General features: G+C 47.0%; 1 protein-coding gene across 7 annotated transcripts in view; it reads right to left on the minus strand.

The window, feature by feature from the left end:
- The window catches only part of TLE3 (TLE family member 3, transcriptional corepressor), a 50501-nt gene that overhangs the window by 18013 nt on the left and 19055 nt on the right, over positions 1-13433 (minus strand). For 2 of the 7 annotated variants that reach the window (XM_035130885.2, XM_035130883.2), the window contains exons 5-8: positions 12705-12767; positions 11076-11150; positions 1432-1633; positions 275-291 (exon numbers count right to left, since the gene is read on the minus strand). In XM_035130885.2, coding sequence (XP_034986776.1) covers positions 275-291; positions 1432-1633; positions 11076-11150; positions 12705-12767 — 357 coding nt within the window. Of the gene's footprint in view, positions 1-274; positions 292-1431; positions 1637-11045; positions 11151-12704; positions 12768-13433 lie in introns of all 7 variants that reach the window. The other 5 variants (XM_035130884.2, XM_035130882.2, XM_035130881.2 and 2 more) reach the window with 3 other exon arrangements.

A 13433-nucleotide genomic window follows, 5' to 3' on the forward strand; every position in this document is an offset into this window, starting at 1 on the left:
GGGCTAGAGCAGCTGCCTTGCAAGCAGAAGGCATGAGGTTCAATGTTCAACGGTGTCTCTGAATAAGGCTGAAAATGTCCCCTGCCTGAATCCCAGGACAGCCCAGCCCAGACATTCCTGGACTCTGGAATGGAGAAACGTTTTTCTGGGGAGTTGAAGTTTCTAAACGTGACTTTCGATGGAAGGAGAGCCAGAGCCCAAGGAATGGCAAAACTCATCAAGCGTTCAATACAAAGATGGTGTGATGTTCAGAGGGGAAGAAAAGGGGACTTACTGCACTGGCATCCCGATCTTCCAGGAATGAAGGCCGAGTTGGCATGGAGGTCAGAGGCAGCCGAGTTGAAAGGGAGCACGAAAAGAAGTGGGTGGGGAAGGCAGGGGAAAAGAGAGAAAGTCTTAAAATAGAACATCAATCCAACTGTTCCTTTGCACGTAGCGATCTCTGGTCTGGCTTGATAAAAAGCCCCGCTGGCCTTTTCATCTTTGTTCTCTGGAAGGAATCTTGGCCCACACGGCAGCAACCCCCCTCGCTCCTTTTATTTTATTTTTTGGCAAACAATTACTGGGCCAAACAAGCAGCAGCACACAAGGGGGAAAATGGAACAGACACACGAAGAGGGAAAAGGGCAACTAAAAAAATATAACTGCAAAATGGTTTGTTGACAGGTTTCTTTCCAAATCTGGAGACGGAGCCCATTTCCTTCCCATGTTGGTCCTTAGACAGAGAGAGATTTCTCCAGCAACTAACTAGACGGCTGTTTTCTGTCAAGGGAAGAAGGCTGGAAAAGCCCTTTGGCTGGTGGAAGAGATCCACAGATCTTGGGGGGGGGGGGAGGAATTTCACTAGTCTGGGAATGGATTGAGACATGGGTGGAGAACTTCAGTCCCAGAGCGACCCTCAATGCATTTCTATCTGGCCCCCAGCCACGCTTTTCCCAGGCCCTCTCCTGTCCCCTCCCTCAAGTGCATTTTCCTGCCTCAAGAGGATGGAGCTGTGGGCATGTAGAAACACCTGCCTTTTGTTTGGTTGGGCCAAGGGCACAAAAAGAGCCTCATGCATCACTCTGCCCTCTCTTGCCTCTGGTTGCCTGCGAGAAGATGCTGCCCCTGAACTGATACAAGAGTCCCTCCCCCTGGATTAAGGCAAAAACATTTCAAGGAAACACGTGCCTACATTAATGCCACCCCCCCTGCATTTCCCATATGCCCACACAATACATTTAGAGCACATCGCTCCCCCTAAAGAATTCTGGGAACTGTAGTTCTCCAAGGGTGCTGGGAACTGTAGCTCTGTGAGGGTTAAACTACAGTTCCCAGGATTCTTTGGGGGGGGGCAGCTTTGAATGGATGGTGCATCCTTCCTAAATGGAAATTACATCCACAACCCACTTTAGAAGCAGGGCTTCAGAGGCCCGCCTGCCCTTTCCTCACCTCGGTGGTCCAGGTCGTGGTGGTTCTTCTCATCTTTCACCGTCAAGTGGGCTTGGCTCCCCAGCGCCCCGAGAGCCAGTAGCCCTGAGCTGCTCCCCGTGACCGGTGGGATCCCAGGTGGCGGCAGGCCCGAGGGGTGAGGCGGGAGCTGCACAGGGGGGCCGTGGGCCGCATGGGAGAGGTGCTGGGCCTGGAGCTGCTGCTGCTGCAAGAAAGCCAATGGTAAGAAGCGCTGCGACGAAACCCGGTGCATCGCTCTCACAAAAATCAAATCAAATCCAGATGGTCCAATTACATTGACAAAAAGGAAGGAAGGAAAACTTGAGCTTGAAAGGACGGTGGCTGCAAGGCTGGGAAAAGGTTTCAAGCCTTCATGCAGGAAAAAAATAAATACAGTGGTACCTCGGTTTAAGTACACAATTGGTTCTGGAAGTCTGTACTTAACCTGAAGCGAACTTTCCCATTGAAAGTAATGGAAAGTGGATTAATCCGTTCCAGACGGGTCCGCAGAGTACTTAAACTGAAAGTACTCAAACCGAAGCGTACTTAAATCGAGGTATGACTGTACAAAGTTGCAAAAAGTTGCTTATGTACTTTTGGGCACCACACCCATAATCTAGATACAACTGAGTTTACATTGTGTGTTTTTCTAAAGGTGAAACAGTATAAAGGTTATGCACTTTGATACGCTAAGGATAAGCATTCATTGCCTTGAGTTTTACTGACAGCACTTAAAAGTTCTGAAATCTGGAATTCTGAGATTTGAATGGCAAACCTGGGCCAGGTTTATTTTTGGCTTTAGGCCTGGGGAATCAAACCTGAAATGAAACATTAAGCAAGTCAAAGTGTAGGCTGCAGAGAAGGGAGGGAGAGGAGAAAGAGAAAGAGAGACTTTTGACAAGAACTGCAAGCCAATCATCAAAAGAAGAAAAAGATGCAGGCAAGATTAGGAACATAAGAGAAGACTGCTGGATCACTCCAGTGGCTCATCCAGTCCAGCTTTCTCTTCTCATGGTGGCCAACCTGTGCGAAACCCTCAAGCAGATCCCTCTCCCCTCCTATCCCTTCCTGCAACTGGTATTCAGAAGCATAGCACAGCCACAGATTTTTGTTTTGTTGCCAGCAACCTAGAAAGGATTTAGCATCCTGAAAGGCAGGGTGGTGGTGATGGTGGCAATAACAAGGTATACAAACTTTCCCGATCCTAGCCAAGGCCAAAACAGCACCGATAGCATTTGCCTTCCTGCCAGAGCATTGGAAAACCTGAAGCTTGCGCCTGTCCTTAGTTAATTATCCCCTCCTTTCCTCTAAGAGATTCTTTGTCAACTTGCTGCCTACCTCCAGGTGTTTTTTCACTGCCACTCCCATCAAACCCAGCCAGGCACTGGGGGAGCAGGCCATGCTCAATGCTAGGTATTTAACCATACTCACTTGGGACTCACAATCAGGGTGGCAAAAAAGGGGAGCACTTTGCAGTGTTTCAGTGCAAGTTAGCAAGAGTGTGGGGAGGGGAGCTACTTCCATTTTAAAAAATGAAGGGATGATAGCCCCCCACAATTAGTTGCACATAACAGTGTGGTCTTGTATGGCATTATTTATCAGTATGCATTTAATATTAATTTACTTATGGACAGGTTATTTTTTGCTGGGGGTTGGGTTTATTAACTGTACTGTAGTGATATTAAACTTTCTTTTTTAGGAATCCAATCTTACTTATTTCACAAAATCTATACACTGCTGGATTGGAAAAAAATAAAACCCTCAAAGTGGTTTGCAAAAAAAGATAAACAGTGTTATCAATAAAAAGAATTAACAACCATAATTTAAGATTTGTTGTTAAAATAACAACAAACTGAAAACAGATTAAAACTCGCATCAACTTTCTCAACATCTGGGTAGGCTTGCCTTAAAAAAAATGTTTTTAGGAGGTGCCCAAAACAGTACAGTGAAGGTGTTTGCCTGATATCAATCTCTTGTGTGTTTGGCAAACCTGCACAAGTTGAAACAAACAACACGGGCAAAAGTGTGATATGCGCACATGCATTTTCACCGGAGGTTTTTAATCAGAGGTTGGCTGGCCATCTGCCAGGGATTCTTTAGGTGTGATTCCTGCACTGCAAGGGGTTGGACTAGATGACCCTCGGGGTGTCCCTTCCAACTCTTACGATTTTTCAAAAATAGAAACAAACCAAGGAATAAGTATGCAAGTGATCTCATGGCGGCTGCCTGAAGATAGGAACCTCTTGGTGCCCTGTCCCCTCTCCCTCCCAAGTTCATCTCAGCGGATTACACAAGATCACTTAACAGGGATCAGTTACCTCTATAGCACAACACAGGCTCACCGGCAGGGCAAAGGGGAGAAGGAGAGGGGTGTGTGTTAAAGAGCATGTGCCAGATCCCTTTCATTTGCTGTGTGTCAAGGTGGGGTTCCTGGGAGCAAAGAGATTAAATGATGCAGGGCAAGTTGAAAGCCTGGAAATTCTCCCTCCCTCTCATTTTTTGCCCCCATCTGGGTGGAAGGCCAGCTTCACGCCCATGGCTTGCAAGTTCGTAAAGCCACATATGGGGCGTGTGGTGGGTGGGGAGTACTTATCTCAATATAACTGTGATACAAAAAGATGCCGTAAATTCAGTGTGCAAGGAAGAATTACTGTTAGGATATGAGAGGTTACGGCCACCATATAAGGACGTCTGGGCAGATGAATATCTTGGTATGTAGAGTGGTTTTAATTGGATTATGTACATCCTGCTTCCTGGCTTTGTTAACCGATTTAATGGTTCACCACTTGCATTAAATTTAGTCAAGTCTTCTAATCATTTCCAGAGCTACAAAGTGAATCCAGGGCTCGGTTTCAGAGGCTTGAAGCAAGGCAGGGGTGGGGAGGGACAAAGTCAACCGCTTTGAGGTTTCTCTATAATCAAGTGGTGTATAAATTTTATGGAACACACAGCAAACAAACAAAATAAATGACTGTGCCCTGGGTGCACAAGGCGACTGGGAGGGAGGAGGAGAGCCAAGCATGTGGTCATGTTGCGCATTACTCTGATGCTTCTGCCTGATGTGTTCTTTCTTCCAAAAAGGTGCACCACTCGACACAGAACCTGCACTTTCAGTATACAGGTGAAACTCGGAAAATTAGAATATCGTCAAAAAATGCATTTATTTCATTAATGCAACTTAAAAGGTGAAACCAGTATATGAGATAGATGCATGACATGCAAAGCAAGATACAGTGGTACCTCTACTTACGAATAACTCTACTTACGAATGTTTCTACTTACGAACGGAGCTCCGTCCGCCATCTTGGATGCGGTTTAGATAGGATTTTTTCTACTTACGAATTTTTTCTCCCAATGCATTCCTATGGGATTCGACTTACAATTTTTTTCGACTTACAAATGTGCGTTCGGAACGCATTAAATTCGTAAGTAGGGGTACCACTGTATGTCAAGCCTTTATTTGTTGTAATCGTAATTATTTGTCGTTAGGTGGGTCAATTATAAATGGAATGCAATTAATGAAATGTAATTGCGACATTTATTTTTGTATTATTGTAACTGTTTGTTTTATTACTGTGGAATTTCCAAAAGAAAGCATTTGTAAAAATTAAAAGAAAAAGAAAAAACAATAATTTGCATTACTGAAATAAATGCACTTTTCGACGATATTCTAATTTTCTGAGTTTCACCTGTAGCTCTGGGTGCAGTGCAGGGACTGGCAAGGAGACACAGCACCCGCCTCTATTGTTCTCCCTTGGCTACTTCCTTCCAGAAACACAGATGTTGGGAGGTGGGGGGGGTACTTCTTTTCTTGGGTGCTGCAAGAGGGACACTCTCAGACTGATGCACCAGACAGGCCTCCATAGGAGATGTACCGCAAGCTAAGTGGCAGAACATGTGCCTGGCATGCAGAAAGCCCAAGGTTCAATCCCCGATGGCATCGCCAAGAAGGACTGGGAGTCTCCCTGAGTCGTGGCCAGTCAGCGCAGACAACACTAGGCCACATGGACCAAGGACCTGACTCGTTACATGGTAGCTCCCAATGTCCTCAAGAGAGCGCTGCTTCAGTCTGCAACAAGGGATAGGAGATAATCCAGGAAGTCTCTCTTGAGACTCCAAAAAGGCTCAGGGCATTTCAACCCTTATAACACGCACCCCCAAACTTCGGCCCTCCAGATGTTTTGGACTACAATTCCCATCTTCCCCGACCCTGGATCATGGGAGTTGTAGGCCAAAACATCTGGAGGGCCGCAGTTTGGGGGTGCCATAAAAAGAGCCTACTGGATCAGGGCATATGACCCATCTAGTCCAGCATCATCTTCTCACAGTGGCCAACCTGTAGGAAACTAGCAAGCAGGATTCGAGCATAGAGACCTCTCCCCTCCTGTGTTTTCCAGAAACTGGTATTCAGAAGCATTGCTTCCTCCAACTATGGCAGCAGAGCAGAGCCATCATGGCTGGTAGTAGGTTTGTCTGAACAAAAATGTCTTTGGCAGGCATCAAAAAGAGCACAGTGAAGGCACCTGTCGGATATCAATAAACAGGGAATAAGCATAAATCACTCCATGTATGAGATAAGCCAACAGGTGCAAGGTCAGCCAAGCCAATTGCTATGTTAATGGCCCAGGCCTAACTATAGGTGATAAAGGCATGTTAGCTCATGTGTCTTGTGCTGTGTGTCAAAGTCAGTCTTGAGAAGTGAGTTTGAGTCTGTGCAATGTCTTGAATTGTTGCAGCAACATAAATATTTAATCCTCTATATCTGCAAAGCCTACAAGCTACAGTATATGTATATATCAACGTCCAGAACTGTTACTGAAGCCTTATCTTCTGCAGCAATACACTATTTTGGACTTTAAGCTGCCTCTGTGAACAACTGCCACTACGTAAGATTCCCAACAGTTAAGGGCTTTATTATATAATAATAACACCCTGAACTTGGACAGTAGCATATTGGCAACCAATACAGATCTCTGAGCAGAAGTATAATATGCTGACAAGGCCCCACTCCTGTCAGCCATACATATATCTGAAATTTTGCCTTCTCCTTTCTTTCATATTCTCACCACCACCTCAATCTCCTGGGTAAGAGTCTTGGTTGGTTCTCAGAAAATGTGAAAGCAAGCTACATTTCCGCCTAAGCCAAGCACAACCTTGTCAGCCTTCTGAGTCAGAGAAAGAGATCACACAGGAGCACAATAATTCCTGCTTTGGAGAAATCTGTCAGGTGGGCCATTATCCGCTCTCAGAGCTGAGAGAGGCTTGCACTCCATCTCATCCAGGAAGCAATTACCTGCTGGAGGAGGGTGGGGTGTGGGGTGTAGGGTTCAGAGGCCTCAATTGTTTACCTAAATTGAATTCCAATATCTGCCTCTGGCTGCTGTGACCTGCCTTGCAGCCTTTGAAAAGAGGAGCCCATTCAGGCACAGAGCAGCCTCACCCACCCACCCACCTACCCCCATTTCACACTCTTCCCTCACACCAAGCAGCAAAGCGCCCCAAAGCATCATTCACACCATCCATTTAAAGCACTATGGGTATGCCTTCAAACACTCATGGCTCCCCCCCCCCCAATAATTACGGGAAATGTAGTTCATTAAGGGTGCTCAGAGTTGTTGTTGTTTAGTCGTGTCCAACTCGTCATGACCCCATGGACCAGAGCACGCCAGGCACTCCTGTCTTCCACTGCCTCCCGCAGTTTGGTCAAACTCATGTTCGTAGCTTCGAGAACGCTATCCGACCATCTTGTCCTCTGTCGTCCCCTTCTCCTTGTGCCCTCCATCTTTCCCAGCATCAGGGTCTTTTCCAGGGAGTCTTCTCTTCTCATGATGTGGCCAAAGTATTGGAGCCTCAGCTTCAGGATCTGTCCTTCCAGTGAGCGCTCAGGGCTGATTTCCTTAAGAATGGAGATGTTTGATCTTCTTGCAGTCCATGGGACTCTCAAGAGTCAACTCCAGCACCATAATTCAAAAGCATCAATTCTTCGGCAATCAGCCTTCTTTATGGTCCAGCTCTCACTTCCATACGGACCTTTGTCGGCAAGGTGATGTCTCTGCTTTTTAAGATGCTGTCTAGGTTTCTCATTGCTTTTCTCCCAAGAAGCAGGCGTCTTTTAATTTCGTGACTGCTGTCACCATCTGCAGTGTTGTTAGGAGACCCCTATTCCCTCCACAGAGCTACAATACCCAGAGTTCCCTGGAAGGAGGGATTGATTGTCAAAGCACATGGTAGCCCTGCAAGGAGCATGTCTGTCTCCGAACAATACTCAGCACCCTTAATGAACTACAACTCCCAGGATTTTGGAGGCAGGAAATGTTCCACAAACATGGGGATACCACTGAGAAGGGCCGTTCCATTCTCTCATTGCCACCCTTCAGGTATCTCAAGTGTGGTACCTGGAGATGAATCTCAGATTAAGACGATGAGATCTGGGAAAGCTCATGCAGTCAAAGATCTATAAAAGCAGAGCTATTTTTCTAGAAAAAGAGGTGCTGGAACTCAATATAAGTGCCTCCCTAGTTTGTTTATAATGGTGCCCACCTGAGAGGGGCCCGTTCCGACAAGTTCTGACTAAAAAACCCCCCAATGTGGCTAAGGTATGAGGGTCCTAGACCCTCTTAAGACTTCACAGGTGTAAGAACAATCTGGCAGCCAGTACAGTCAGGACATAACTGGCAATGTATGTTTGGACTTTCTGGCCACCCTTGAGGATCTGCCTGCCAACAAACAGAAGCAGCTGTTTCCAAACAGTCTTTCAAGGGCAGCCCAGCATTTAATACAGGCACCCCCAAACTTCGGCCCTCCAGATGTTCTGGACTACAATTCCCATCTTCCCTGACCACTGGTCCTGTTAGCTAGGGAGTTGTTGGCCAAAACATCTGGAGGGCCGCAGTTTGGAGATGCCTGATTTAATACTTTGCAGTAATCTAACCTAGACCTGACGGGCCTCTCCGTATGAAGAGGTCTCAAGGTATTTGGAGACTAGGGCAGTTGCGCCAACCGCATGGCACCCGAAAGGGTAGCGAAGTGGGCCCCACCCACCACGAATGAACAAGGCACATTCAAAGTGTTTCCATATGTCATCACATTCCTTTGTCTGCAATGAATGGGGAAAGCTTTGATCTGCACAATAAAGTTCCTCCGCTCCAAAATACAGACTCCCCCCCCCCCAAAAATGAGTTATTTGCAAAGCAAAACAGTCTTGTCACTGTTGCAAGCAGTCTATTTCCATGGGCCATTATAACCATGCAGGAAGTTGAGAGACAGAGAAAGGAAAACTATGCCTAGGAAACAAGGAATTTGTTAAGGGGCAGCGGGATTGGGGGGGGGGGGGAAATCTGGTGTCATAGCAAGGCTGCTTTTTGACCCAAGGGTTCATCTACCTTCATTTTTACAAGCAAGCATGAGAGAAAATAAACATGTAGAATTCCAAATTCACAATCAGAAGAACCACAGCAGAAAAACAAACAGGAAAGAGTTCCAGGTCATGTCATGTTAGCAACATCAACAGGAACAAGAAGTTAAGTAACTAAAACATCCATTATTGAGGGAGGGACTCGGCTGAACAAAGGCAAGGCCCTGGTTTCCCTGTGATCTAAACCCAAGGAGATTCTTCCTGCCCTGAATCCGCATCATCGGCAGCCAACATGGGACTCTATTTTGAACCACAACTCTCAGCAGGTGAGGCTGATGGGAGCTGCAGTCCAGCAACACCTGGAGGGACAAAGTGTTAGCCACACCTGTGCTGCCTCAATGCATTTGGGAGGCTGTTTACCAAAGAACCAGGAATAAGCTCAGAAGCGGCAGGTGTTTTAAGTCAGCAAATTAAACCCAGTTAGAGCCTGTAAGATCTGCAGCACCTCCTGGAGCAAGGCAAGGCAATGGAAACACCAAACCGCCCCAGTTCAACATCACACATTGCACTACAACGGCGAAACAGAGACAGAACAGACCTCAGCGAAGCCAGGAGAAGGGCTAGCAATTGACGGACATTTTTAAAATGTGTGTGTGTGTGTCTCACATAAAGGAGAACCAACTCCAAAATTCTTCAGGAGTGTTTTGAACCCATGTTGCATCCTGCAGGATCTTCTGAGGAGCAAATACTCTGGGCTTAATTTCATAGTCTAGTTCTAGATTTGCCAGGCATGCAAGGAAGATCATCTTGCAAATAATGTATATATATTTTTAAAAAACAACAACTAAATTCGCAGAGGGATTTAAGTAAGGAAATAATGCATTATATATATGTGAATATTTTTCACATTCCATTAATGCCCACAGTTACTCCCTGAGGGGCAGGTCCTTGTTTTGCATTAAGCCAGCCAGCCCATCTACGTCTCAGCAGGTTTTCCCAACTGGGCCATGTCAAATTTGGCTGCAATTCCTGCACTGCAGTGGGTTGTGGGCGGTGTCAAATTTAGGCCTCGCTTCCCCCACCCCTTGTAGGACAAGGCAGTGTGCAACCAACAGATTCCATGTCAAAGCACTCTAGAGACCCACGTGCTATGAAAAGTTGGACCGCCCTGGTGTAGATGGTGTTGAGCTACATTGGCAAAATGGCCTGACTATGTATAAGGCACCTGCCTCGTACAGGTGATCTGCACTTTGGAGGTGAAGTAGCTCTGGGACCGGAGGGGAAGCTGAGCTTGCTCCATCAGGCCCCCTCAACTGTCATCTGGAGGCGGTCATTGCCTCAGACTGCTGCCATGGGAGAGCTTTGCTAGAGGCCCAGCTGTATTGGGATATTCTGCCCTTGAACTCCACCAGCAGGTCATTCTAGGAACAAGTGTTCAGAAATTGGAGATTTAATTTTCCTCTTCCCTCCCTGTCCCCTTTCCCTTGAAGGCCGTGTCTTTTCTGTGCAGGCAGGGGCTGCCTTGTTTGGGTCAATTGTATGAATGGCCCTCCGGGAGCCTTTTTTGGCTGAAGATGATCTGAAAGCAGTGGTTCTCAAAGGGGGCAGTATTGCCCTCTCGGGGGCAGTGGAATTACTTGAGGGGGGGCACTAGGAGGCAAGGGAGCAGCAGAAGTTCACTAGAGGCATAAACAACTATGGGACTTTGAAAAGCTGGCATCACTGGATCATGTTCATCAATTTCATTGAATTAACTCAACTAAATAGTTTTAACCAACTTTTGAATCAATGCACAATTGTCACTGTTTTAACCGATTGCATTATTGCCTTCCTTAGTGGGCTGTGCAAACTGCTATTCTGAATAATGCTTTTTATAGGGCAGGGGATGAGTTTATGGAACCGATGGTGGCCCCAAAAAATGTTTTGGGAAATAAATAAAGCACAGGATCACTCTTCAGGCTGCTCAAGAGCCCAGCAGCCAACTAACTGGGGGGGGGGACACTATAATTAAAACCATGTGTGAGCAAGAAACAAGACAGAAGCTCTTTCTGCCCCGGCTGCTGGGAGAAATTTAAACCAGGCATTTGGTCTCCAGTCCTCTCGAGACACAGCAGCAACGTGGGCCTTGCAGAGAGGCTGCTTTTAGCTCAGGGCAGCGGCAGTGTTGTTTGCAAACGCAGCCCTTCTCTGAAGCCATGGCAGGGAGGATAGGGCTGTCTCTGTTTACGGTAAATGATAGGAATAAAGGGGTAATACACACGGTGAGAGGCAGATTGGGAACTCCACGTACCCCGATGATGGCGTTCAGCTCCGTCATCGTGACCTGCTTGGCACGCTCAACAGCCTGAGCCACTTGCTGTTGGTGCTGCGGGGACAGAGAGAGAGAAAGTCTTGAGGCATCCTGCGTCCAAGGAAAATGCCGACAATCAAAAGGTACACCAGTTTGGCTTTACAGTGGTACCTCTACTTACGAACGCGATCCATTTCAGGGTGCCATTTGCACCCCAAAAAGTCCGTAAGGAGAGCGCCGCTACTGCGCATGCACAAAGCGCAATAGAGCACTTCTGCGCATGCGTGAAGCGCACAGATCACTTCTGTGCATGCACGAAGATCGCTTCTGTGCGCATGCACCAGCAGCGAACCCGGAAGTAAACACTTCTGGGTTCGCCACGTTCGTAACCTGAAAAACTGCAACGTGAAGCAAACGTAGTATGACATATGACTGCATTTCATTTATAGCCCAACGTTTCCTCCAAGGAGCTCAAGGTGATGTACACGGGTCTCCCTTGTCTTATTTAACCCCCACAACAACCCTGCGAGGTAGGTTAGGCTCAGAGAGGCTGGGGCTGGCCCCCCAAGGTCACATCCAATGAGCTTCATGGCAGAGTGCAAGGGGTGGAGATTTACCCTGGACCCTCCCAGGTCCTAGTTTGACACTCCCCACCAAGGGAATTCTGGGAACTACAAGTCTGTGGGGCACCCCAGAGAATTCCGATAGCAAATTATCAGCATCACCCCAATGCCAAGAACCCCGTGTGCAAGGAAGGCATGATGATTAAAGCCAGATTTGTGGCGTGGATGTGTCCCGAGGGACTCACAAAAACAGAGGGGAAGCGATGTACTCAAGAGATCAGAAGCCTCTTCTTAAGAACTTGGTCGTACATCAATATTTCCTGTCTTCTAGTATGTTTCTCTAAGGAAAGGGGGCTGGGAAGTCTTTTCAGGCTAAAGGCCACATTCCCTCTTAGAAAACTCTCCGAGGGTCATATGTCAACACTGGGTGCGGCCAAGCAGCCAAACACCCTCCCAGCCATTAGAGGGTTAGAGAAAAAAGTATTTCATCCATTTCAAGCCTAATTAGCGAGTTTCACAGCCAGTTGGGGGATTTGAACCCTGATCTCTCCCAGATCTTAGGCTGACACTCTAACAGCTACACCACACTCGCTCTCAAATCTGGCTGCTAACACTGCTGTGTGGACAAGTCCCAGAGATGCAAGTCCAACCTCTGGGGAACATGCAGGAAGCATTTATTGGCAAAGAAAGAAGTAGCTCAGGATGGTATTGAAGCAAAATGGTGGGTCAACAATTATCCCACACTTGACCAAATTAAAGTGGTGATTCTTCTGCATATCCATCGACTCATCACTGCATTGGTCCAGCCCTCCTGTCTGCAACCAGGTCTTTAAAATGAGAGGAACATTTGGTCTAAAGCAGGCACCCCCAAACTTCGGCCCTCCAGATGTTTTGGCCTACAATTCCCATCCCCCCCGACCACTGGTCCTGTTAGCTAGGGATCATGGGAGTTGTAGGCCAAAACATCTGGAGGGCCGCAGTTTGGGGGTGTCTGGTCTAAAGCCTGCAGGGCTCCTCCGTAGATCTTGCTTACTTCTCCCCCAGCAAAACCCCTTGGCATCCTTACCTCTTGTGACAAAAAAGGCATGATCTGGGCTAGAATGGTGTTCAGCCTTTTAGCGATCTCCGTCTAGAAAGAAGATAAGAAAGAGAGAGAGTCCATTTACTGTCATTCGGATACCATATTACAGGTGTGCGTGGTTTTTTTAGGGGGGGGGGGGTAAATGGAGGAGACATGATCCAGGGTTTAGAAGCAGCTAAACCCCCGGAACAGCATGCCCACATCTTTAGCTGAGATTCCTGCACTGCAGGGGGTTGGACTAGATAACCCCTGGGGTCACTTCCAACTCGACATTTAAATTATCCTATAATTAGTCAAGTTTCCAGTAATCCAAGGCCAAATGAAAAAGTCTTTGGCTCAGCTGCCATGCAGCAACTACAGATTCCATATGCATGTTTGTAACAGCATCACTATGACCACATTTAAACCATACATTTAAAGCACTATGATACTATTTTAAACAGTCAAGGCTTCCCCTAGAGAATGCTGGGAGCTGTAGTTTTTTTAAGGGTGCCCCCTATTCCCCTTCCAGAGCTACAGTTCCCAGAGTTCCCTGTGAAGAGGGACTGATTGTTAAACCACTCTCCTAACACCTATCAGGACCCTTAACTACAGTTCCCATGATTCTTTTGGGGACGCCAAAATTGGTATCATAGTGCTTTATGTTCCAGGTCTATGTTCCAGGCCTATTGCAGTATCCTGCAATACAGTGGTACCTCAGGCTACAGACGCTTC

The sequence above is a fragment of the Zootoca vivipara genome, chromosome 14 (assembly GCF_963506605.1).
Source record: "Zootoca vivipara chromosome 14, rZooViv1.1, whole genome shotgun sequence".
NCBI classification, from domain to species: Eukaryota; Metazoa; Chordata; class Lepidosauria; order Squamata; family Lacertidae; genus Zootoca; species Zootoca vivipara.